This window comes from Sceloporus undulatus, chromosome 3 (genome assembly GCF_019175285.1).
Source record: "Sceloporus undulatus isolate JIND9_A2432 ecotype Alabama chromosome 3, SceUnd_v1.1, whole genome shotgun sequence".
Classification (NCBI taxonomy): domain Eukaryota; kingdom Metazoa; phylum Chordata; class Lepidosauria; order Squamata; family Phrynosomatidae; genus Sceloporus; species Sceloporus undulatus.
The window spans coordinates 264,046,786-264,074,718 of NC_056524.1; the positions used below are offsets into that span (position 1 = coordinate 264,046,786).

The window sequence follows — 27,933 nt, forward strand, 5'->3', positions numbered from 1 at the left end:
GCCTGTTGGAGCTAGCCCCTCCTCTCTCTCTCTCTGAGATGGTGGCTGAAGGGAGGGCTCTTCTTCTTCCGGGCAGGCCTGTGGAGCTAGCCGCCTCTCTCTCCCTTGAGAGGTGGCTGAAGGAGCTCGTCTCTTCTTCCAGGCAGGCCTGTGGAGCTAGCCTGCCTCTCTCTCCCGGAGATGGTGGCTGAAGGGAGGGCGTCTCTTCTTCCAGGCAGGCCTTTGGAGCAGCCTGCCTCTCTCTCCCTTGAGATGGTGGCTGAAGGGAGGGCTCTCTTCTCCAGGCAGGCCTGTTGGGAGCTAGCCTGCCTCTCCTCCCTTGAGATGGGGATGAAGGGAGGGCTTGTCTTCTTCAGGCAGGCCGTTGCATGGCAGGGGTTGGGGACTGGATGGCCCTTGCGGTCTCTTCCAACTCTACCATTCTATGATTCTATGCTTTGCTCTTGTACATAGTTTCAAGATTTACAGAGGTAATATAGCTGAACATTTTTAATAATAATAATAATGTATTTTTGGCCCACCTAGTCAAGTCCAATCACAAACTCAACACAGCTCTGTTTTACTACTACTTGAAAAAGGGAGAGATATTTCCAGGTTATATTCTTTTAAAAAAAAAAAAATCCAGTCATTAAATAACTAAGTAATATTAATATTACTTAATTAACATTAATATTATTTTTCTAGCCTCTGACCTCTCTTGCTAACAAAGATGGCAAAACTGTAATACCATTGCAATGACTTTCTATTAAGTACATAACATAAAACCTATAGTTAGGAGTTAGAGCTTTATCATTTTTCATTTTAATGCTTCCAAGATGATTCTTTATATACTATAAATTCATCCTTTGGCAAAATGAAACTTGGTGATGAGGGGTTTGATCATCCATTCTAACTGTGACATATGTTACTTCTCAATACACTGAGGGGGAAAGAAAAAAGGAAGGTCTCTTCTCACTTCTGGTTTTTAAATAAACATACAGAGCTGTAACAAGCTAGTGGTTTCCTCAAGAGACGCTGATGGAATTCACATCTGCAGCATTTCCTGAGTCAGTTAATCTCTCCCTGGCTTTTTCTACTTTCATCTTCATACCAGATGTTATTCATTAAGTGATTTATTTATTTCTTTTTCCAGACTACTGACAATGTGTGATACTATGATGGATCCAACAGGCAGCCGGGTATTTGGACATGTGATATGACCAGTTATAGGATTTCATGACTTTAAAAGGACTGGAGGCACTCCAGCTGTGTTTTACTTCCAAAGGAAGCTGATGTGACAATTTCCTAGGGCCATTCCATGCAACTGAACTGGATTCTTGTGAATATGGATTTAATAGATCTGTGTTGTGTGTTGGTTGTATACCTATGAAACTGTAAGATTGTCTAAGCATAGATGGTAAGTGTAAAAAAAGTAAAAACTGGGCTGTCAGCCTGTAAATCAAACAATCTGTAAGTTTGGGGATGCAGTATATAATCTAAAACAGCACAAGACACACTGAAAAATGCTAACTCAGAAAAGCACCACCACAGAGGGAAGACTAAGGCTTAGCAGCAAACTATATGGCTCACAGCACAGCTTGTTATAAGGATCCCAATGTGCTATGATACATCTCTGCTTGAAACCTTGGAGAGACACTGCCAATCAAAGGTAGCACCAGGTTAGACAAATACTGTAGCCTGACCTGATATAAAATGGCTTCCTATATTCCTAACATGTAGGATTGCTCCCAGAGCTTTGGAAAGTTATTTTTTGCACGTACGACTTCTAAATTCTCCAGACTATGCTGACTAAATCTAAAATTTCTGCCAGCTGTAATCCCAAAGAGTAACTTTTCCAAACTCAGATTGTTCCTCGCCTCATATATCTGCAGTATGACTGTGAGTCCATAAGACCTGACAAGAACAGGATAGTGGTCGAAGTAGCAAATCCTACACTTAATTCTGAGCTGAATCATAGAGTAGCAAAAGCAATGTCTGAGAGCCAAGACAGTGTAGTTTCACTGTAAGACTAGGACTCTGGGAGACCAAGGTTCAAATCCCTGGTCAGCCACTGAAGCCCATTGGGGTGACCTTGCACAAGTCAATTTCTCATACTGTTTTTCAGGCATCTGGATGAAATTCCAGAGGAGCTGATTGAAGATAGTCCAAGAAAGAGAGCATCTTTGCTATAATTTAGGAAAACCTGCTAGCCTGTCATGTAAGGCCACAAATACAATTGTCTAATTTCCTCATCTTTATGGATATCCCACATTTGGGGTTAGGGGAAAAATCTGCTCATTAGAGACTTATTTCTTTCCCTTGCTGAGAAAAACAGCAGCATTTGAAGGGGACAATTTATTCTTGGTGGAAAAGTTGGAGAAAAAGAGTACAATAGCCCTTCCTCTTTGCTTTGAACAAATTGACAGCTCAATCCTATGGCTTCATTCATCCACCATCTTGAAGGAGAGAGAGGCAGGCTAGCTCCACCAGTCCTGCCTGGAAGAAGACGAGCCCTCCCTTCAGCCACCATCTCAAGGGAGAGAGAGGCAGGCTAGCTCCAACAGGCCTGCCTGGAAGAAGAAGAAGAGCCCTCCCTTCAGCCACCATCTCAAGGGAGAGAGAGGCAGGCTAGCTCCAACAGGCCTGCCTGGAAGAAGAAGAGCCCTCCCTCCGGTCCATCTGCCTTGGTCCAGGCCTCAGAGGGAGAGAAGAACTGCTGGACCTGATCTCCTCCCCTCCACACCATTCCCTTCTCCTTTTGTGTCGTGTCTTTTAGATTGTAAGCCGGCGGGCAGGGAACCGTCATTATCCCCCTGTTGTAAACCGCTCGGATCCCAGTGATTGGTGGGATATAATATTATATTATTATATTATTATTATTATTATTTTATACCTCAATAATGAAATATCAGTAGATCCAGTCATATTTATTGTAGTGCAGCTATGCAGAAACAATGGGCACATCCGGAATGATTGAAAAGTCACAGATCTTTGTTCCTGTTCTTCTCGATTTTATACTGGGTCAAAATAAACCAGCCTGGGAAGCTGGTATAAAAGTCTCTGATTTTACTGGGAGCTGAAAGAAAATATTCTGGGATAAACAAATTGTACAAATCTCCAAAATAAAATTGGAAGTGGTTGCTGTACAAAATCTGGGACATTCTTATCTTTTAAATCAATTTGGATGCACCCAGCAATTAGTTAAAAGGCAAATGATAGTGGATATATGTTACATGTGTTGAAAATGGATATAGAGTCATTTTTCTGCATCTCTCAAAATACAGTACAGTGGTACCCCGGGTTACGAAAATAATTCGTTCCACCGCCGCGTTCGTAACCCGAAATCCTTCGTAAGCCGAAAAAGCCATAGGCGCTAATGGGGAAAAGCCGCGATTTCGTGCGAAATAGCGCCGAAAAGCACCAAAATTTTTTTCGTAACCCGAAATAACCTTCGTAACCCGGAACAGTTTTTTCCTATTGATTTTTTTCGTAACCCGGAAATTTCGTAAGGCGGTGCTTTCGTATCCCGGGGTACCACTGTACTAACATTTGGGATCATTCACTGGGACTGAAAGGTAGAAGATTCCAGACAGATAAAAGAAAGTGCATAGTTTCACACAACACAGTTAAACTGTGGATATCACTATCACAAGATGTAGTGATGGCTGCAAAGATGGGCAGCTTTAATAGAGGATTAGATAAATTTATGAAGAATACAGCAACCACTTACTTTAGCTATACTTCACCTCCAGAAGGAGAGCTAAGAGTGTAAAGACACTGTATATCATTAAATACTAAAGTTAGGATTGTCCATGCCATTATATTTCCCATTTCTGTGTACGATTGTGAAAGCTGAACAGTAAAGAAAACTGACTGACGAGGAAAATCAACTCATTTGAAATATGGTGCTAGAGAAGAATGCTGAGAATACTGTGGACTGCTAAAAAAAAAAAAAAAGAACCACTGGAGGAATCATAGAGCAAATCAGGCCCTAGAAGCAAGATGACTAAACTGATGTTGTCATTTTGGTGCATATCATGAGAAGAAAGTACTCACTAGAAAAGACTACAGTCATCCCTCCATATTCGCAGCGGTTAGGTGAACAAGACCCCCGCGAATATGGAAGGAGAAATGGGAAGGAGACTGGGTAGCACAAGCACCGGCTCTGCCCACTCTTCTCCCATGCTTGGGACTCAGCTGAGTCTCAAGCACGGGGGAAGGAGGTGGGCAGGGCTCACACTGAGATTGCGAATAATCAAATTTGCAAATCTCAAGTCTGCAAATATGAAGGGGCAACTGTATAATGCTTGGTAAAGTTGTGGGTAATCAGAAGAGAGGAAGACTGCATTCCAGACTGATAAATTCAGTCATAGAGACCACAGCCATGAATCTGCAAAGAGCTGAGCAGGATGGTTGAGGATATCTCATTCATAGGGTTGCCATAGGTTGAAGTCCACTTGAAGGCAGTTAACCACAACATATATCTATGTATCACTTCATCAGAAACATGAGACAAGGGTGCTGTTATCTTCATGTTCTACTTATAGCCTTCCCAGGGGCAAATGGATGGTCATCACTTTGTAAAAATAATGCTGGACTAGTACAGCTATGTCTATCAGCCTTGGGATTCAACTGAATGGGATAAAAAGTCCAAGTACTAACCCCACTCTGTGCCTTACCTAAGGGGGCAGGTCGGATGCCTTTAGGCGATGCTCGCTTTGGTGATGACTCAGGATGCGGAGCAACAGGTTGCACCGGCCGAGTCTGCTTTGCTGCCAACTTCTTCAGACTCACTTGCCTCTTGTCAAACATTTCTTGTACATCTTCTAGTTTTTGCAGGACTCTTTGGGCATTGCTCTGCAGAAGGAATATTGAGATAGAGCATTAGGAGGCTAAGAAGGCCAGCTGCCCAACAATTTATATGTATAGGTTATGAATGGCTCTTAGTCACAATTGAGTATATGAAACTTTCAGGTTCAGAGGCACCTTGAATTAGAGCATGGGAAAGTTACTTTTTTGGAGTACAAATCGCAGAAATGCAATGGTCATGCTGGCTGCCAGTGGGGTTCTGAAAATTGAAGTCCAAATACAGTAAGTAACTTTCCAAACTCTGCTCTAAATACTAGTTGCTGGAAATAAATTTCTCAGATCACAGGGCTTGAGTGCACTTCTCTACTCCTCAGGGTGAGGGAGAGGAATCTTAAGGCAAGAGCGCCATGTGTTTTTATTTGTTAGACCTGGGGTGTATCCGCACTGCAGAATTAAAGCAGTTTGACACCACTTTAATTGCCACTGACTCTATCCTATATAATCCTGGGATTTGTAGGCTGGTGTGGTACCACAGCTCCCTGAGAGACCAGGCTAAATATCTCACCAAAATACAACTCCTAGGTTTCTGTAGGGGAGAGTCATGACAGTTAAATCAGTGTCAAACTGTTTTAATTCTGCAGCGTGGAAAAACCCGATGTATTTTTTATTTGAGTGGCATGCTGTTTGCAACTGTGTTTGATCACTGAAGTATTGTGCTTTATGAAACCACCAGGCACTGCTTATTATAAATAAATAAAAACAGCAGGGCCTGCCTCCTGTGACATCATAAGGAGAGAACCCTAGGTCTTAGGCTTTGGCCCTGAGATAGTTCTGACCTGAACTGGCAAGCCCTAGCTAGGAAGTATCAGAGGTCTATTGCCCTCATTGTCCAGCTTGAGAAAGGGAATCCAGACCAACTACTCCTTTCAAACTGATGCAGCAGGACTGTTCCTATGTTCTTACCTTTATCTCTGGGGTGAGAATCATATCAAACTGATTGTAGAACTCCTTGCCATTCAACAGCTGGTGGTCCTTGGCAGTGTCCAGGAATCTCTCTATGTCACAAAGTGCAGTTTCAGCTCCCTCTTGTGTCTGGCATTTGTCCACAGCTTGGGAAGCTAAGAGGTAGATTCCAGCTTCACACCACTGGCTAGCCTTGAAAGTTGGCAAAGAAGGGTAATAGCAGGCAATTACAACTTCAAATCATACATTCTTCCAGTCTAAAAGAAAATGCTGTATTAGGAGAGGCAGATACCCCTCTGCTCTAGACTGTATACCATTACTCTCAGAATGAATTTAGAAAAGCTACAACTCTCCAAATCCCTGAGCCAATGTAGCTCCTGGTGTTATACAATTGGTCAGGGTGACTGGGAAAGTCTGGGAGTTATAACCCAAATCTAACTTTTCCAAATCCTGCTCAGAGTACTGATGTCTTCAGTCTAGGTCAACTCACTGGTTTTGTACTGTTATTCCTGGTGTAAAGAATTAAAAGCAAGAGAAAGCAAGAAAATTCCCACAACAAATGACAGCAGGTGGACAACAAGATGTTTGTTGGGGTTGTTACCTATTAAACATAATTGGTCTGTCTGCCAAAAGTATAATTTTTTGCTTTTAAATATAGATTATAATATTACTAGAAGAGTTACAACTTGCTAAAGCCCATGCAAGTTATTGTAAGGCATTCCCAAAAACTGAAGTCTTAAACCCCTATGGATTTTATTCTATTTTTTAATAAGCTTAGTAATATTAGAAAAGGTGATAGAAATTCTATGTTTTATTTTAACTTTGCTATTTTCATAACCTCTTTGTTTTTAACACCCTGATCACTTATAAGCAATTGAAACTTGAACTAAAGTAATGACAGCAGGCCAACAACAAGACGTTTGTTGGTCCTGAAGTGAGGTGAAAGACAAGGATGGATAAGCAACACTGCAGGCAAGGAAAAAATAGCAGGGCATCAGTTTTCTTTCTTCTGAAGTATTGCATAATATGATAAATGCAGTTGGTACTTTTAATTTCATGTTCCTCTCCTAACCAGAATACAGAAGTGCAGAGAAACATTCATCCAATACCATAAACTTAGAAAGAAACAGATCACTGCATAGAATCCTGGATGAAGTGTCTTTGGAATATCACTTTGAAGTAAACTATTTTCTTGTATAATGAACAGACAGAAACAAAATATATTTTGCAGCTTGGTCTCTTTTCTTTGACTTTATTAATAATAATAATAATAATAATAATAATAATAATAATAATAATAATAATAATAAGATTTATTTCTAGCCCGCCCAATCAAGAAGAATCCGGGCGGGTTACAACAATAAAATACAACATCATTACATCATTCAAAGAGTTTGGTGCCTCCCCACAACTATGTGTGAGCATGTGGAAAAATGATATTACTAGGAAAGACTCAAAGTAGTCTGTAATGGTTTCTAGATTTGTGCTTTACATCCTGCATTTTGAAAATTATTTGTTGTTCTACCTTTAGTTATCTATTTTAAGTACAATCAAATGGAAAAAGAAATAAATTACTTAATAATAAATAATACTTTTTATTTATATTTTCCACCTCTCCTGCAGATCCAGGCGGGATTACAACAATAAAAACATTACAACAATAAAAGCTACAATATCTTATAAAATACACTCAGTAAAACAATAACACCACTAACAATACAATACATTGACTAAATCGTCATCTAAAATACATAAAATACTTCCTCTTAAATCTCCATTATTTAAGTTGCTTTCAACCAAATATTCTCACTTTCATACACAAAACAATCTTATTTGGTGAGTGTGTATCTGTGTGCATGCATACATGTACACAGTGCCATCCTTTTATTATATTTCCATGAGGTGCATTATGTGTGTTTGTGTATGTGTGCCTTCGTGTTGCCTGTCTACTTACGGAAATCCCATGAATTTCATATGGTTTTCTTAGGCAAGGAATACTCAGAGGTGGTTTGCCAGTTCCTTCCTCTGAAATATAGCTTACCGCACCTGGTATTCGTTGACAGTCTCCCATCCAAAATATCCCAATGTAATTAAAACTTTCCTCTATCATCATTCCACCAGAACAATTCCTCTGATCACATTATTTCAAAAGGATATGTTTCCTAGTGAGTTTAGCTTGCAGCATCACTTAATCCAAGCCCCTAAGTGTACAGTTGGCCCTTTGTATCAGCAAGGGTTCCATTCTGGAACCTCTCATGGATGCCAAATATCACGGGACCTCAAGTCTTGTTCTTCTCAATGGTGTTGTGACATGTGTGCACCACCATTGAGGAAAATGAGGCAGGGCCATTCACAGATGCTCCAATCCGTTGTTGGCATGCCTGCAGATGGAAAGGACAGATTATACTTTAATTTAAGAGAACCTAATAAACAGTGTTAAGACCCACTGATAAAGGAATACTCTAAAGAAGCATTTCCAGCCTGTGCTCCAAGGAGCCCTTAGAGCTCCGTGTGCACTTCAAAAGTGCTCCACATCCACTCCCGGAAAATGAAAGTATTAAAAATGGAATGAAATTAAAGAATAAGAAATAAAAAGTAACACTACTCCTAAACACCATTAATGTGTAAGATATAGGGTTGACCTCTTAGGAGCTCTGCCATAGAAATTGATTCTAAAAAGGGTTCCACAAGGCAAAAGGGTTGAAAACCCTTGCTCTAAAGTAACTGGTGCACTCCACATTTTATAAACTCTACTCCCCGGACTTCCCCTTTCCTGTCCCTTCTGAATTTAGTGCCCCCCACCCCCCTTTATCTGCAAGTTTTTAGACAAAATTCTATCTTGCTACAGAGAGGAGGAAGAGAGAGGTAGCTGGGCAGCCATTGATTCTTTTTTTCAGGAGGAAGCCCACAGTCCTGTTCCAGTAATTTCCTAAGACTTTTCAGACTAGCTCTATATTACTCCCCCCAAGGAAATCTACAGCAGAGGCAGAGTTGATTGAGCTCACTGCCACAAATTATTGAAACATCAGGGGCTTTAACATTGGTGTTTTCTGGAGGATTTTTTTTCCAGGAGGAAGCCCACAGTCCTATTCCAGTAATTTCCTAAGACTTTTCAGTATGGACATTGACGGAACCACGGCAGTCACCTGCAACACTTGTGGGATGTTTGACTTCTTGCCTACAGAAGTGGAGAACTTCACATGCCCCAAGTGCAAGTTGGTAGCCCTCTTGGAGGAGAAAATGCAGCAGTTGGAGTCCAGAGTAGCTACACTTCAGCATATTAGGGAGCAGGAGGATTTCCTGGACACAACAGAACTAACAATCCTGGACGAATACCACGCAGAGGAGGATGTTGGAGCCAAGGAGGTCACTTCACATACACAGGAAGCAGACAGCTGGAGGAATGTCACACAGAGAAGTAGGCCAAGAAGGGATTGTTTGGGGAGCTTGCAGCTAGAGAATCGATTCGAAGCTCTTTCCCTTATCAAGGAGGATAAAGAAGAGCAGCATGGACAGACTTCAGGGACAGACCAGGCAAGCCTGAGAGTCCCTACCAAGGGAACAGCAGCTGCTAAACCTCGTAGGAGGTGTGTGGTCCTAGTGGGGGACTCCTTGCTGAGGGGTACAGAAGCAGTGATTTTAAGGCCTGACAAGATGTCTCGAGAGGTATCTTGTCTCCCAGGGGCAAAGATCCGTGATGTGACAGAGAGGCTGACAAGACTGGTCAAGCCTACTGACCAATACCCCTTCCTTTTGGTCCACGTGGGAACCAATGATACTGCAAGACACAGCCTGCAGAATATCAAAAGGGATTACAAGGCGCTTGGTAGGAAGCTGAAAGGAATGGATGCACAGGTTGTCATCTCCTCTCTTCTGCCAGTTGAAGGGCACGGTCCAGGAAGGGAGTGGAAAATAGCTGATGTGAACAACTGGCTTCGCAGATGGTGCCGCCAAGAACGATATGGATTCTTTGATCATGGGCTGCGGTTCCATGAGGAGGGACTTCTTGCAACGGACGGGTTGCATCTCACGCCAGTTGGAAGAAATGTTTTTGCCAATAGTCCCAAGAACTTGATCAGGAGGGCTTTAAACTGAGTTCCGTGGGGAATGGAGACAATATTAAGGAAGGCGAAAGGGCTGGAGAAAATAGTCAAACAGACATAGAGGAAACAAGAAAAAAAGTGCAAGGACCCAACAATGAGAGGCAAAAAAACTTGCACAAGCAGCAAGTAAATGGGACCCATAGTTTGCGATGCCTGTACACTAATGCACAGAGCATGGGAAATAAGCAAGATGAACTTGAACTCATTTACAACAAAGCAAATATGATATAATAGGCATCACTGAAACCTGATGGGATGAGTCTCATGATTGGAATGTGGAAATAGAGGGGTATAAGCTTTTTAAGAGAAATAGGCCAAACAGGAAAGGAGGAGGAATAGCACTATATGTCAGAGATATTTACACCAGTGAAGAGATCCAGGACATCAATCATGGAAGCCAGGTGGAGAGCATCTGGATAAAAATTAAAGGGCAGGGAAACAACAGGGATGTTACGGTGGGAGTCTACTACAGACCCCCAAGTCAGACTGAGGAATTGGATGATATCTTTCTAGAACAGATAACCACACAGTCAGAAAAGAGAGATGCAGTAGTGATGGGCGACTTCAACTATCCTGATATTTGCTGGAAGTCAAACTCAGCAAAATCCTCAAGGCCTAGCAAATTCCTCACTTGCCTGGAAGACAATTTCATGTTCCAAAAGGTGGAAGAGGCAACAAGGGGGTCAGCTATTTTGGATCTGATCCTAACCAACAAGGATGACTTGGTTAATGGGGTACAAATGGTGGGATCATTAGGTGGAAGTGACCATGTTCTCCTGGAGTTTGTTATACACTGGTACCTCGGGATACGAAATACCCAGGTTACGAAATTTCCGGGATACGAAAAAATCCCATTGGAAATAATTGTTCCGGGTTACGAATGTTTTTTCGGGTTACGAAAAAATTTTTGGTGCTTTTCGGCGCTATTTTACACGGAATCGCGGCTTTTCCCCATTAGCGCCTATGGCATTTCGGCTTACGAAGGCTTTTCGGGTTACGAAAGCGGCCGCGGAACGAATTAATTTCGTAACCCGAGGGAGCAGTGTACAATGGAAAGGAGAAGCCAGGCATAGTCAAACACGCATTCTAGACTTTAGGAGAGCGGATTTCAGTAAACTTAGAGAAGTATTGAGGGTGATCCCGTGGTCAGAAATACTAAAAGGGAAGGGAGTTCACGACGGATGGGACTTTCTCAAAAAAAAATATACTGAAGGCACAATTTCAAACAGTTCCAGTGAGAAAGGAAAATGGGAGGTGTCTCAAGAAACCAGGATGGATGACTAAGGAACTTTCAACTGAGCTAAGTTTGAAACGGAATATGTATAAGAAATGGAAAAGGGGGGAAATCACAAAAAAGGAATTCAAAGAAATAGCAGGCATGTGTAGGGGTAAAGTCAGAAAAGCTAAAGCGCAGAATGAACTCATGCTTGCTTGAGAGGTTAAGAACAACAAAAAGGGCTTTTATGGATATGTCTGCAGCAAAAGGAAGAAGGAAACAGTAGGGCCACTGTGTGGAGAAGATGGCAAAATGCTAACAGAAGACAGAGAAAAGGCAGAATTACTCAACACCTTCTTTGCCTCAGTCTTCTCAGAAAAGGCAAAGGGTGCTCAACCTGAGGATAATGGTGCAAAGGACAGAATAGGGGAATTTCAGCACAAAATAAGTAAAGAGATAGTACAGGAATACCTGTTTAACCTAAATGTATTTAAGTCTCCAGGACCAGATGAACTACATCCAAGGGTATTAAAAGAACTGGCAAATGTAATATCGGATACATTGGCAATAATCTTTGAAAACAGAACAGAAGTGCCAGCAGACTGGAGGAGGGCAAACGTTGTCCCCATTTTCAAAAAGGGGAAAAAAGAGGATCCCAACAATTATCGTCCAGTTAGTCTGACATCAATACCAGGAAAGATTCTGGAGCAGATCATTGAACAGAGAGTCTGTGAACATCTAGAAGGCAATGCCATAATCACAAAAAGTCAACATGGGTTTCAGTGAAAGAAGTCATGCCAGACAAATCTGATCTCTTTCTTTGATAAAATTACCAGCTTGGTAGATGAAGGGAATGCTGTGGATATAGTATATCTTGATTTCAGTAAAGCCTTTGACAAGGTTTCCCATGACATTCTTGCAAACAAGCTTGTAAAATGTGGGCTAGACAAAGTAACTGTTAAATGGATCTGTAATTGGTTGACTGGCCGAACCCAAAGCGTGCTCAACAATGGCACCTTTTCATCCTGGAGAGAAGTGACCAGTGGGGTCCCACAGGGCTCTGTCCTGGGCCCAGTGCTATTCAACATCTTTATCAATGACTTGGAGGACAGAATTGGGAGTTTACTTATCAAATTTGCAGATGACACCAAATTAGGAGGAATAGCTAATACTCCAGAGGACAGGATCAATATTCAAAATGATCTGAATAGACTAGAAAGCTGGGCCAAAGCTAACAAAATGAAATTCAACACAGAGAAATGTAAGGTACTGCACTTAGGGCAGAAAAATGAAATGCACAGATATAGGATGGGGGACACATTGCTGAATGAAAGTACATGTGAAAGGGATCTAGGAGTCCAAGTACACTATAAGTTGAACATGAGTGAACAGTGTGATGCGGCAGCTAAAAAGGCCAATGCTATTTTAGGCTGCATCAATAGAAGTATAGTGTCTAGATCAAGGGAAGTAATAGTGCCACTATATTCTGCTTTGGTCAGGCCCCACCTGGAATATTGTGTCCAGTTCTGGGCGCCACAATTCAAAAACGACATTGAGAAACTGGAGCTTGTCCAGAGGAGGGAGACTAAAATGGTGAAGGGTCTGGAAACCATGCGCTATGAGGAACGACTTAGGGAGCTGGGTATGTTTAGCCTGGAGACGAGAAGGTTAAGAGGTGATATGATAGCCCTGTTTAAATATTTGAAAGGATGTCATATTGAGGAGGGAGCAAGCTTGTTTTCTGCTGCTCCAGAGAACAGGACCCGGAACAATGGATGCAAGCTACAGGAAAAGAGATTCCACCTCAACATTAGGAGGAACTTCCTGACAGTAAGGGCTGTTCGACAGTGGAACACACTTCCTTGGAGTGTAGTGGAGTCTCCTTCCTTGGAGGTCTTTAAGCAGAGGCTAGATGACCATCTATTGAGGATGCTTTGATTGGATTTCCTGCATGGCAGGGGGTTGGACTGGATGGCCCTTGAGGTCTCTTCCAACTCTGTGATTCTATGATCTTGCTACAGATTAATTGCTAAGAAGGGTTTTGACTTCTAATACAGAAATTGGCCTTATGGTTTATTTCAGGAGCTTGGAAGATATTATAAGACTCTGAATCCTATAACTAGATTATGGAATTCACTGCTACTGCTGGATGATCTGGAGCTGACACCTCCAGAAACACAGTCTAACTAATTAGTCTTACTACAATTATTCTGACATGCAACTGTAGATCCAGTGGCCCAGCTCCCAACTGACATAAATGAACCCAATGCAGTTTGCAAATGGTCCATCAACTATCTGAACAAAGTGTTTACTGGTTGTATTTATGTGGCAACAATATTCAAATTATCAATGTTATGGACAATGATTGATTTCATTTAAAAGTGTAGGCAATGTCCTGCTCCACACAAAGAAAACATGGCATTTTTTGCCTAAGATTTAGAAATTAGCAAAGGCTTAGAAAGTATTAACCTACTATTACGTGTCTTATTTACATAACAATTGAGATTTCTTGTGCCAGGATTTGGGGGACATGATGCAAAGGCCCAATTGTTCCTGATAAAGTGATGAAAAGAGGGATTTAAGCAATTCATTCTTGAGTAGGTATGCTCATCTGTAATTACACATTACCAACAATTAATATTTACCAGTTCCATGCACCTTACCTTATCTAATTGTTTGTGCAGTTCTAGAGACTTTCCTAAAATATCATATTTTTTCTTGGTCTCATTGGCAAAGTCGTCACAGATACGCCTGAGTTCAACGCACTTTGGTCTAATGGAGTCAATTGCATAATGGTTGTTTTGGATGAGCTGGTCTCCATGGAAAGCTAATGACTGAGCTTTTTCCAAAGGTTCCTGCAAAATGTTTTTAAAAAATGAAAAAGGAACATGAAAAACACTCCTATGCTGAAAGGCTAAAGATAAGTCGAAAGGTTAAAGATGTGCATAAAAGGTGCTGCAAGATTCCTCTACATACTGATTTTTCCAGACTAAAACTATTATGTCTTTTAACTAATATAAAAGTGGTTTCCACATCCCTACTCATGGTTTGACCAAGAAACCACACTTTGTATATCCCAAAGTCTGAAGCCTCTTTTCTTCCCCTTCAGTGCTATATATAGTGGCTCTTACTTCCCTCCTCTCCAAATGTGGAAGTCTCTGGATCCTCTAGCTCTACTGACAGTCAAGGTAACAGTTCTTTCAAACTATTCTGCCCAGCTACTATTGTACTTTGTGTTAGGAACTCCCTCCTAACCATACATATTGTAGTGTTTTCCCCTTAAAATCCTTCCTGTAAACTCACCATTTCTCCCCATAGAACCATCCACACCAGCCTTTACTCACTAAGGCTTAACATTTATCTCCACCTGTGAAGGAATCTAAAAATTTTCACCTCAGCTAGCCTTCCCTCTTTTCTCTCTTCCCTTCTGTCTGTCAAATGGGGATTAAGATTTCCTTGGGACAGGTGTATACCTTTCTTTTGGCTTCTGTCATTCTGTAATTTCACACCTACTCCTTTTGTTGTTATATGTTGTCAAATTGACTTTGATTTATGTCAACCCTTTCAATGAGAAACTGCTAAGAGACTCTGTTAATAACAGCCCTGCTCAGGATCTGAAGACTCAGAGCTATGGCTTCCTTTTTTGAGCCAATCCATCTGTAAACTGATCTTCCTTTTTACTACTGCCTTCCACTTTTTCCAGCTCTGTATTCTGATAGCATTATAGTAATAATTTGCTCTTTCTGTTTCCAGTGCTTTGTAGGAGCTTGCTTAAGTGGCAAAATGGTACTACTCATGCACAAGGGAGAAGGATCAGAGAACCCAAAAACCTGCTCATCATGGGTGTACCCATACTGCTGAATTAAAGCAATTTGACACCACTTTAACTGACATAGCTCTATCCTACACAATCCTGGGATTTGCAGTTTTGTGAGGCACTAGAGCTCTCTAATAGACCAGGCTGAACACCTCACCAAACCACAAATCCCAGGATTCTATAGGACACAATCATGGCAGTTAAAGTGGTGTCAAACTGTTTTAATTCTGTGGTGTGGATAAACCCATGGTCCAAAAATCCATAAGGAGAAGGGCAGACCAAGCATGCCCAGTTACAACGCAATACTGAATGGCAACTGAGGAGGAAAATGGAAGTGTAAGGGAGAATATGAACAGCATGCTGGAACATCATGCTTGTAATACTGTTGCAAGTCCCACTTATAATAAATATCATCATCATTCTTTTAATAAAAACAGCAACAACAACAACAATTTGTTATTATTGATAATAATAAGAATTGTTATATATAACAATGCAGCTTCTAATAATTTACTCTGGTTTGATTATAAGGTCTATTTTTAAAAAGCAAACCTGTCCTCTTTCTTCTATCTGCTTTCGCTCCTTCAGAAGGTGCTCTACACGGGATATGCTGTCTCCAATATCCGTGAAACCTGCCTGCACTTCCATCAGGTTGTCCAGTATCAGTTTGACCTATAAAGAAAATATGCACAAAAAGATGGAACAAATAAACAAGCTTCCCAAACTTCCCTGGATGACACCTGGTTGTAACGAAGGCAGCATCCCTCTTTTACCAATATATGTTCTTGATAAACACCTTCTGTCCATAAATTCAATAGACATATCAGATAAACTGTGCTGAATCTTCTTGACCACTGAGTGTGGAGGATACACCAAGAAAGTCACTACTAATATTGTCATATGTTAAATACTTTATACGTGTTCACAAAACCAACAAGTACATGAAGCAACCACATGTTTCTAGTTTTGTATCTCGTTTAATTAGGTACATATTTTAGGGAACCATTACAGATGGGGAAAAATGTGGCGTGGCGGCAGTGGTACTAGGGTTAGGGAGCATGCACCATGCAGATGCTCTCTAACCCTAGTACATATTGGCGGCGTCAAAATGGCGGCACCCTGTCTATACGGGCGCTGCCATTACGACGTGATGAACGCATAGTGTCCGCATGTCACATTGCGCTTGTGACATCACAAGTGCACCATTGGCACACTCGGGTTTCGCAAGTGTGACGCAAAAAGAACCCACTTTTTGTGGGTTCTTTTTTTGCCGGTGGGAAACCACGCAGTTTATCCACTGTGGCTTCCCACCTGCGGAAAAGGAGGCACTGGCAGACCGCCCTTTTTGAGTGGTCTGTATCCTGCCTAATACTGGCCACAACTTCATCAGGGAAAAAATGATTTTAAGGTGATCTGACTACCATATTCAAATATTTCAAGGGCTACCACATAGACAAATAAAGCAAATTTGTGATGGGTCTCAAAACAACCTTACTCCACCGAGTCCAAACAAGCATTTCTGGTACATGGTTGAGCTCTGAAAAATGTGGCTTTTATAAGTTTGCTACAGAAGCTGGCTGTGGACAGCATCGATTATTTGGTGTTTGTGATGTCAGCCCAAACCTTGTCTCACTCACTGAGCTGTGGAACTGTTTTGCCCTTCTAAAAACACTCTTTTTAGTTAATATGCTGATAAAGGAACAGATAAATGGATGTAAACATACTTGTGGCAATCTTAAACATTAAATGGGGGGGGGGGGATGGAGTCTGCTTGCTTGAAGCATAGAAGGAGAGGTAAGACTAATAACTAAGCTCAAGTGTGGGGGACCTCTTTTGACTCAAGAGTCAAATTCAATTTCAGAGAGCTTATCAGGGGCCATATTCCAGTAGTGAGTGTGGTTAAAGACAAAAGGGCAGAATTAAAAAGACCAGTATATTTTAGTTTAAAACTCTTACTCCCAGTAACTAAGCAGTAAGGGGTAGATTGGGATCCCAGGAGGGCAGGGTTCAACCCCAGGATCTAAGGTTCCCCAACACTTTGCAGATTTCTCCATTTTAAGAGCCTCACATTTCTAATTTTATTCTTTGGTTAAAATGTCCCACTTCTCCCAGACATTCCAAAAAGACATCAGCTTACATACACTCCTTAAGCTGTTGGTCCTGCCTTTACAAGACTGTGCTATCTTACTGGTATTGCCATCTTGAAAGGGATTAGCAGCTTTGAAGTGTTCAAGTAGTGATTTAGATCAGAAAAACAGCACACTATTAGAGGATTAATCCATTGCCAGTGCTATTGCTCTGATCAAATGTGGAGCACCCTGCACCTGCATTAATGTCCATGAATCCAGTGGTGAATGGTAATAGACAGTTTGGACTATTAATGCTCAGAAGTTAAGAGGGGTGGAAGTGAGCAATTTTTACAATAAGTTGAGATTCATTTTATTCTATAAAATAATTCCTAGCAAGATGATAGCTCCCAATATACAACACTACATAAAGTAATATTTAATATTATAGTACATAAAAACTAAAAATGTCAAAAGGATTTCCTTATGTGGCCAAAGAAAAGGACTTGAACTTTGGACTTTGAAAATCCAGTATAATACCCCCTCATACATTCAATAATTAATTCAAATCACTGAAACATTGTATTTTCTGTCTTCCCCACCTTTAGCTGTTCAAGGTTTATCCGTTAATTTTGCAAACAAAGCAAGTTGCCATATCTTATAAAACCAGGCACTCACAGATATGCCTTTTAAATTCTTTCCATAACCAGTTAGGTACTAATAGATAATCAGTTAAAGCGTTTTGAGGAACTGAGCATTTTCTGCCCTTCTCTAAATTCTGCCTTGGATTTACAATTCCATTTTGTTTTCCTTTCTGATATATTATATTTATTCTTTTGTTAATAATACATGCCATCTTAATCTGATATAAGGAAAAGACAAAAAGCAGGTACAGTGGTACCCCGGGTTACGAATTTAATTCGTTCCGCCGCCGCGTTCGTAACCCGAAATCCTTCGTAAGCCGAAAAAGCCATAGGCGCTAATAGCGAAAGCCGCGATTTCGTGCGAAAAAGCGCCGAAAAGCACCAAAAATTTTTTCGTAACCTGAAATAACCTTCGTAACCCGGAACAGTTTTTTTCTATGGATTTTTTTCGTAACCCGGAAATTTCGTAAGGCGGCGCATTCGTATCCCGGGGTACCACTGTAATTCACTAGGATAGGGGAAAAGCACAAAAATTATAAGGAATAAACAAAAGAAATACCTCTCTGAAATCCTGTTCAAAGTGTCGAAGCTGCAAACACTGTTCTAATTTTAGGTGGTGCTTGGACCAGAACTGATCAAAGGCTCTCTCTGTCTCATCCAACTGAGCTAGCAACCTGTTGAGGCAATGAAAGAATAACATTTGATTCAGAGACAAAATCTCAATACATTAAAGAAGACACACAGAGAAAGGACAAAGTGGAGTAATTAGAAAGTTTACATGAGGAACCAACTGGAGTACTATGATCACTGTTGTTAATTGCCTTCAAATCAGTTCCAACATATTACAATCCTATGAATGAGAGATATCCAAATGCCCTGATCTTAAACTGCTCTGCTCAGATCTTTCAAACTCATGGTCGTGGCTTCACTGATTGCATCGATCCACTTGTAATGCAGTCTTCCTCTTTTCCTACTGCCTTCCATTTTACTGATCATTATTGTCTCTTCTAATAAGTCATGTTATCTTATTGTATGCCCAAAGTATGACAGCTTCAGTTTGGTCATTTGGCCTTCTAGTGAGAATTCAGGCTTGATTTACAATCGCACCCATTTATTTGTCTTTTTGGTAGCCCATGGTATCTGTGGTATCACATTCAGTTTCAGTAACTTTCAGTTATTTGAAAATACTATACCCTTGGAAGCAGACTTTTGAATCTCTGATGTTAAATGGCCATCTGATGTGTGTGATGAAGTAGATAGAGTCTCCAAAAGCTTATGCTACAAACGTTTTTCTCTCAGGGCTGAAACAGACCACCCAAAAATGGTGGTCTGCAGACGCCCATTTTAACTCCAGCGGGACGCTGCAGCTGCCAAACCGCACGATGTCCCTCTGGAGTAAAAAGAACCCGGTTCTTCCTGGTTCTTTTTGCGGCACCCGGGTTATGTCGTGAGTGCACCACTGGTGCACTTGTGACGTAAGCAACGCACAGCAACGTGTATATGCTGCGTGTCGCTTACGCCAAGATGGTGCCACCTGTGTAGACAGGATGCCATTAGGCCACAGCCATGCCATGCTAAGGTTAGGGACTGTGCAGTTGGTGCATGGTCCCTAACCCTAGAATCGGCGGCGGCATAGTGCTTTGGGACCATCTGTCCTGGGCCTTAGTCTCAGAGGTTCTCTGTCTCAAAGTACAAGATTCCTTTGTATACTATACTGATACAGACTAACATGGATATTTATTTAAATGATTATACAGTTGGCCCTCCATATCCACAGATTCTGCATCCAAGGATTCAACCATCCATGCTTTGAAAATATTAGAAAAATAATCCAAAAAGTGTACCTTGGATCTACCATTTTATATAAGGGACATCATTTTACAATGCCATTGTATTTAATGGGATATGAGCAGATTTTGGTATCCAGAAGGGATTTTGGAACTAAACCCTAGCAGATTCCAAGGGCCCACTGTAATTATAAAAGCAGGTTCTTAAGAAAGATCTTAACCCAGCAATTTCTTACAGATGCAAGAGAACAACTGACTGTTATTATTCTTTAAAGTTGCAATCCTATACACAGTTTCCTAGCAGTTTTTACTAGTAAGTTTACTGGTTCAATTTATTAAACTTCAATTGCATTGGATTGTTAATGTAACTCAAAGTCCTGCTGGAGAAACAAGAGGATAAAAGCAGAAAACAATTCCTCCTTAATTATCTTTGCTATACCACATCATAGCAAAGGACCACATTATAAGATACTTTTCAGTGAGTAACTATGACCAAACAGGATGATAACAGTGCTGAAATTCCCCCTTCTGCATAATGACTAAAGGCACTAGGGGCTTAGAGTGTTGTTGTCTTGTCTGCCCTCTGGAATACTCTGTTCCTGGAATTAGGGCATACACCAAGAGCTATGAATATTAGAGACATGCTAAAAATGTTACTTTTCACTCATATGATGGCATGGATACATTTAACAATTTTACAGTGTATTCTGCTTTTGTGATCATGTTTGTTGTAGAATACTTCAGTTCTTGATAGCCAGTACATAGAATCGTAGAGTTAGAAGAGACCTCAAGGACCATCCATTCCAACCCCCTGCCATGCAGGAAATCTCAAACAAAGCATCCCTGACAGATGGCCAGCCATATAATTATATCCAATTAAAAAAAATAATTAAAGGTGCAGGAGGCTTGTCATCTGTTGCATCTAGCCACCCTGTAATCAACCCTATACTTCCTACCCGAGTTAAATTCCAGGTCCTAAGTCAATGCTGCTCAAAAATGGTGGTCCATGGACCAGTGTTGATCCATGAGCTATTAGCTGGTGAGTTTCCAGGAAATAACGAAATGATTGTAGCCAGTGGGCACAAATATAGTATGAGTCCCTAGAACATTGGGGAGAGGGGGATGCTAGTCTCCCACATCAGATAGCATAGGAAGCACTATTCTAAAAAAATAAGTGGGCATATAGGAAACCACAGCAAATGCTGTTCATGCATACAGTTTTGTTTATTTTCACAATTTAATGTTGATTATATGCTAGTAACAATATTTTAAACCTTCCTTCCAGGTTTACATGGGTAAAGAGCCTTTAAAATCTGATTAGTAGGAGGCAAAAAAGCCTGAATTTCAAATAACGGTTAACTGAGACTGAGAGAAAATTACATAAAGAAACAGTGCACATTGAAATAGGATGTGGAATGAGGTGAAATTCACTCTGCTTCATGCCAATTGTAAATTCCCTTACCTCCACTGTACAATTAAGGGTTGTGTAGCAGAGGAAATTTCAGCAGGTGATGCTTAGATGAAAACATTAGGGATAGGAGCCATGTACCTTATTTCATTTGGTAAATCTACAGATGAGGTAGAAAATCCCACAAAAGATGTGTCTCTTTTTCTGGTAGTAAAACAAAATTTGGCAGATGTGGAGGAGGTGGTTGCCATTTTCTGCCCATGCCTCTGATGGGCCATACCAGACACATCCAGAAATAATATGTCCATGCCACTTCTGTTCCCGTTTTCAGCTGATTCCTGGATTTTAAAAAACTGTTTGGGGTTATGTGTGGGGCAACAATTCTCACACATTGAGTGGGGTATTTTTTGGACATCTGAAATTACCTGGAAAAAATGGGGGGGGGGGCCTTAGGTAGTCACCCCACTTTACTTAACAGGAGTACTGGCTCTGCCTGTTAGAGGGCTCGAATAACTGTTTCACATATTTCTCAATATGAAAGCTAAAGAATCCCTTTGAAAAAAACATACCCTGTTTGATTCTTTCCTTCCTGACATTTCTGATTCAAATGATAGATATTTCAAAAGAAGAAGCAAAGATGATCAAAACTATACTCCACAGCAGCTGTGGTTTTTTGGGGTGCATGTTAACCATAAGCAGATTGCTTTCGTTTTTTTTAAAAAGTGGGTATGTACAATCCAAATAATTATTTAGACTGATGCTGAAGACAAGTTCACACTTGTTAAGGTTAAGCCAACAAAACTGGTTACTTAGAACTTGAGTTTTTCTCCAACCTTTCCACAGTTGCAACATTTTCCAACTCATCTGGACTAAGTTTGCTGGTGGCACTTCGTGTGACAGGCTCTCTGATACAAGTCAACAGTGTGGCTCCCTGCTTCACAGCCAGTTTCAGCTCATCCTGTTGAGAGAAAAACAATATAGAAAGATAGAAATATAGTAATTTCATCACAATGTACCTTAATATCTGACTCAAGAGTTACTGGAAAGACACCTAAGAACTGTCAGTCTGTGTGGATGCTTCGTTTTCCAGTGAGACACAGTGGAGGATACATATCAAAACATTCCTCAAACCAGTGTGGTGTAGTGGTTTGAATGTTGACTAGGACTCTGAGAGACCAGGGTTCAAATTCCCCTCTTGCCCATGGAAACCCATTGGGTGACCTTGGACAAGTCACCCTCTCTTAGATGACAGCTATGTCATGCCCCTTTGAACAAATCTTGCCAAGAAAATCTCATGATGGGCTCACCTAAGGTCACTGTAAGTCAGAAATGACTTGTAGGCACAACAACAACAGTGTTCCCCAAATTGGTGTCCTCCAAACTAAATTGCCCAGCCTTCCTTAACATGGTGATCTCTACAGTGTTGGTTTAAAACTCCCAGCATGCCCATTCAACATGGCCAATGGTCAAGAATAGTAGCTGTTGTGGTCCAATGAATCTGGAGAACATAAACATGGAGATATTTCTAGGCTCTACCTACCAACCCAGCTGTGGGATTTTCCTTATCTGAAAGGACTATATAGTGGGCCCATGGTATCCACTGGGATTTGATTCCAGCCCACCCCCTGTGGATGCCAAAATCTGTGGATGCTTATCCCATTATATACAATGGCATGATAAAACAGCGCCCCTTATATAAAATGGCAAAATCAAGGTTTGCTTATTAGAATTATTAGAATTTATTTTAAATATATATATTTTCATGCCACAGATGGTTGAATCTGTGGATGCAGAATCCGTGGATATGGAGGGCAGACTGTTAACTCTTATAAGTTCATCTGGTATGTGGCTTGTTTTTCTTAACTTTTGTATCACAGTAAAAATATTTTGCATCTTCACACTGCTATCTTGTACACATCAAGTGTGACAATGGAGATTATCTTTTAAAAGACAATCTTTTAAAAACCTTTCCTCCCACACTAGACACGGGATGTAAACTTAAATAGGCAGATTTTATTGCAACCTCCCCATGCCCGGGCAGTAGGCATCCCATACTCGATCTAGGCTTATCCCGAACTTTTTAAAGAATGGGATTTTCTCTCCGTATTCCTTGCCTAAGAAAACCCTATGAAATTCAAGGGGTGCTCATAAGTCAACAGGTGACTTGAAGACACATACACATAAATACACATGATGTAACATTATGCCACATCCATTCTTCCACTAAGGCTTTATGTAAAGAAAGAAAAAGGTAGCTTCACCTTTTTAAAGATATCAAAGTGGCAGGAGTGATTAATTTCATCATTTTAATGAAGCTGAGCCAAAAAAAGCAACAGCGAGTGGGTGCAGGAATGATTTGAAAATGCTATAATATGGTAGTGGAACCTCCCACTCGTAGGCCTGATTTGATCTGAGCTGCAGGCCTAAATCAACTCCCTTAAGATCCACTTCTCCCCCAAATGCATCTCACTTTCCAATCTAAGACAGGAGATTAACAGTGGGATTTCCCTCTCCTTCCTGCTCCCTGCTGGGAATGCAAGTGGCATCCTTCTCCCACTCCTTGTCTTCACAATAGAGAATCTGAGTGCATCACTGAGAAATCCTGCAATAATCCTCACATCTAGAACTGTTAATAGTACATATCATATTCTCCACCCTGTTTGCATTCTCCACTAGGACCATTATCATATGTGAAATATGTGTCCCCATCCCGAAGGAAATGCCAAGCAGGGCCAATTCAAAAATAACCCAAATTATGTGATTAATTACCACACGTAAAGAGCGACACTGCGGTCGTTCCAAATGCAAAGCAGAGCGAGTGTAAAATAAATTATCACAAAAATACACACCATTGGATTCTCAAATTCAAATTGGGATACTTGTGCATGCTCACTGGGGCACTGAACGCATTGTGAACTTTAACGCTTCTGGGGTGAAAAAGGGAGCCATTTCCCTGTTTCATGTGTGAATGCAGGCACCACATGAAATACAGATGTGGGCATATATATATATATATATATCTGTGGACCCAGGTGTCTACGCACATTATAAGTGCACTTTATACATGTATATCTGCACATATAGATGGACGCACCTATGCATATATGTATATGTGTGTGTATATATATAGGTGAATCCATCTATATGCACAGATGTGGCACCAGGAAAAGTGTCAGCAGGTATGCCACTATATGTTCCTAGCACACTTAGTTGCAAATAGAATGTGTGTGCTTCAGCTCCTCAAGGCGCATATATGTACACACACACCCACCCACACACACACACACACACATATATATATATATATATATATATATATACACACACACACACACACACACACACACTACTTCCTCCATGGGCGTGCATATGTATATATACACGTACATATATATGTACATGTACATGTATATATGTATAGGCATATGTACACATATATATATGTGTGTGTGTGTGCATCACATCGGCTGGGCAATGCGCCCAGGGAGATCAGAATATGACTACCCAAAGGAAACCCCCATTTGCAGATCTGGGGGGGGGGGGGGCAGGAGGCACAAACCATACACTGCTCTGTTCACTTTAAAACGAGCACATATGCATTTTCCACTAGCTCTCTGCCCATACCATCGGAAACAGCTGCTTTTCCCCCCTCGCCAGAACTAAAAGTGGAAGGACTACCGGAAGCAAAATAGAAGCAAGATTGCAGTGAAGCTTCATGGGATGGGGGGGAATATCAGGACTGAAACAAACATGCCTTCCACACCAACACAACTTTGAACTGAATGCGAATTAGCCTGCAAGAATGATTTGTGAATTCAGTAGTTCACCGAATTTAGTTATTCCGGGGTTCACTTTGGATCGGGCTTGGAATGACTCCACAATGACAGCGATTACATGTGATAATCTCTTGCGCATTAACGTCAATACCCATGATTGACTCTGGAATGACTTTGGAATAGACTGGAAGTTTTCATTGTGTGATAACAGCCTAGGAATGTTAATGGGCTGAAGGGAAGAAAAGCCATTATCTCCAAACTAGAGAAAGCTGAAAATGCAGAAAAAGGAAAGGAACCCTACACTCCTGAGAAGGAGAAATGACATATGAACATTGTGTACCCTTCAACATTTCACAGATGTAAGCTGGGACCCATGTGCTGAAGCAACATCAGAATGTGGTCAAGGTGGCAGAAGTGAAGAATACACAAGCTAGGAAAGACTGCAGTAGTTTGTTTCGAGTGGTCCTACTGCAATTGCAAAAAACTGAAGACAAAGGGAGAAACTGGGAAGAGGAGAGAGAAACTAGGATTTTTACAAGCAGTAGAAAAAATGGAATGACAAAAAATTAACTGGGATTGTCCCTGCCAAATCAGAACAATTGGAGGATTTAGAGTATATTGGGAGAGTTGAGGTTCACTTTGAGCCCTCACCTTGTGCTGCTGGTGATTGGTCTTTATTTACATACCAGTTTTTGCTCAAAACAAGGTGGCTTACAAATTAAAGCAAATACAATATAGCTAAAAATAGTACAAAATAAATCAACATTAAAACAGAATTAAACTATTAAGAACACTAAAAACAATTTTAAACATACAATTACAATGTTAAAAAGCAATTAAAATGGTACAATTAAGGCAGTACAGCACACTTTTAATAACCTAGAATAAGGATTTATCAGCATAGGCCAAATAAAACCTGTTTGGATGTCTGGAAAAAACAATGTCTGGACAGTTCTTCACCAAACCCATATACCCTCTTAAAATGAATCCTTCATTGCAACACCATGCAGCTGTTTACAACACTTCCCACTGTTGCCACCACTCACTCTGGTTTCAGAACGAGGCACCCAGCCATATGATAAGACACTAGGCGCTTCATTCATGCAACTAATAGCCAGTGATTCACCATGTTTGTGGCAACTGCAGGAAACACAGTGGGACATGCATACAAACAACCATCTGGCATCACTAATCACGTATTCACTAATCATTAATCACGTAGATGGCCCTCCCTTTGCCATCTATGTCATCAGAGGGAGAGTGAGGCCTGCCAGCTCCATCAGGCCTGGCCTGAACTAAGAAGAAGAGCCCTCACTCCAGTTCATCTGCCTTGGTCCAGGCCTCAAAGGGAGAGAAAAACTGCTGGACCTGATCCCCTTCCCCACCACCATTCCCTTCTCCTTTTGTATTGTATCTTTTTAGATTGTAAGCTTGAGAGCAGGGAATTGTCTAATTAAAAATAATAATCGTAAGCTGCTCTGATAGCCGTTAGGGCTGAAGGGCGGGATACAAGTAATAAATAAAAATAAATAAATAAAAACTAAGGAGGACCCCAAGTAATGAAGGGATGTTGGCACAACTCTGGGACCAGAATACTCCAGGATGCCCCCAGAGTATTCTGTCCTGTGCGGACCCAGCTTTAGTCTTGATAGAAAACAGCAAGGAGGTGGCCATTCTATCGTCTCTAGGAAGGAAGTTCCAGAGCGTAGAGGCAGCCAATGAGAAGCATTTATCACACATTTGATCCCATAGATGATACCATCTGACATGCCAGGGTGAAGCTGGCAGGAGGGAGGATGATCCTCCAGATTTCAACAGCAGTGCTTTAAGGCAAAATGCTTTAAAAAACTCCACTAAGTCCAAGCAACTTTGCAGCATTATGGTTCAGAGATATGCATCATGCCTGACCATCTTAAAGAATCACGAGTAAGCTAAAATGAAATCAAGCTAAGTGTCTGGTTATTGTGACTGCAACAGATAATGTTTTTGTCTCTGATTTTCCAGACATTCTTTGTAATATAAATAGGTTTGCTGTTGTGTGTGCTATCAAGTTGTTTCCGACTTATGGCGACCCTAAGACAAACCTTTCATGGTGTTTTCTTGGTAAGATTTGTTCATAGAAGGTTTGCCTTTTCCGTCCTCTGAGTCTGGGAGAGTGTGACTTGCCCAAGATCACACAGTGGGTTTCTATGGCTAACCAGGGATTCAAACCTTGCTCCCCAGAAATAAATGTTTGTGTGTATGTGCCTTAAAGCCCCCTGTTGACTTACGATGACCTCATTAATTCCATAGCACAGAAATCCCATGAATTTCATATGGTTTTCTTAGACAAGGAATATTCAGAGGTGGTTTTGCCAGTTCCTTCCTCTAAAATATAGCGTATAGCAACCGGTATTCACTGGTTGTCTCCCATCCAAGTACTAACCAGGGCTGACCCTTGTTAGCTATCAAGATCAGACAGGATCTGAAATAAATAACTCCTAGGAAAACATTAAAGTGTCACAGCTTGTATCTGCTGCTCTTTTAGCAAAAACCAAAACAAAAAACCAAAAACAAACAAACAAACAAAAAAACCAGTCAGATCATTTAAAAAAAAAAAACAACTTGCATTGTACCCCAGAAAAACTATGATTGAAGAAGTGTATGAAAATGGCAAACCTGATGCACCCAACATTCTGTCTTGCCAGGGAGACACAAGTGCTCACCTTCAACTTGTAGTGCTGTTCGGTGTGTGCGGACAGCAGCTCTTCAGTACATGGTACATCATTGGGAAGTTCTGTCTCAGCCAAATCTGTCCCAAAGGTTTGTAACATCTGTGCTGTAGTTTTCACTGTCATGGCAAAATTCTCAATGGCCTGTAAGAAGGACAGTGGAATGGAAAACAAACAAACAAACAAACTTAAAAGTCTTTAATTCCACAAACTGAAGTACCAAGCATACTATATATAGTTTTAAATAATCTAAACAAGTTGAGGATGTCCCATGCATGTTTAGCAAGAATTAAGTTCCACTGTACTCAGTGAGGGATTCACAGATTAGTAATCATAGACTATGCTGTTAAATACCTTGACCAAAGCCATACAAATAGTTGCCACTATATAAAAGACTGAACAATCATGGCATCCCAACACACTGCCAATATATTTCCAGCCAGAATCTGTTGTGGCACCCCCATTATGTGACACCCTCCTCTTAGAGGCCTGATTGGTGCCAAAGTGGTATTATTCCAATGTCAAGTGAAAACACAGTTGTTCACTAAAGTTGTCAGGGTTTACACAAATCTGCACATGGACATAGTTTGAAATAATTTTAAACCAATTTAACTGCTTTTAATCATTCTTCTACTAACTTGTTAAATTGTCCAG

The 27,933-nt window shown here is 40.9% G+C and overlaps 1 protein-coding gene across 1 annotated transcript in view; it reads right to left on the minus strand.

The window, feature by feature from the left end:
* Positions 1-27,417, minus strand: part of MCF2L2 (MCF.2 cell line derived transforming sequence-like 2) — a 211,001-nt gene extending 183,584 nt beyond the window's left edge. The window contains exons 1-7 of the mRNA XM_042457103.1: positions 27,274-27,417; positions 21,626-21,750; positions 18,157-18,271; positions 15,440-15,559; positions 13,734-13,925; positions 5,752-5,943; positions 4,659-4,836 (exon numbers count right to left, since the gene is read on the minus strand). Coding sequence (XP_042313037.1) covers positions 4,659-4,836; positions 5,752-5,943; positions 13,734-13,925; positions 15,440-15,559; positions 18,157-18,271; positions 21,626-21,750; positions 27,274-27,405 — 1,054 coding nt within the window. The 5' untranslated portion in view covers positions 27,406-27,417. The remainder of the gene's footprint in view (positions 1-4,658; positions 4,837-5,751; positions 5,944-13,733; positions 13,926-15,439; positions 15,560-18,156; positions 18,272-21,625; positions 21,751-27,273) is intronic.
* Positions 27,418-27,933: the final 516 nt, after the last annotated feature.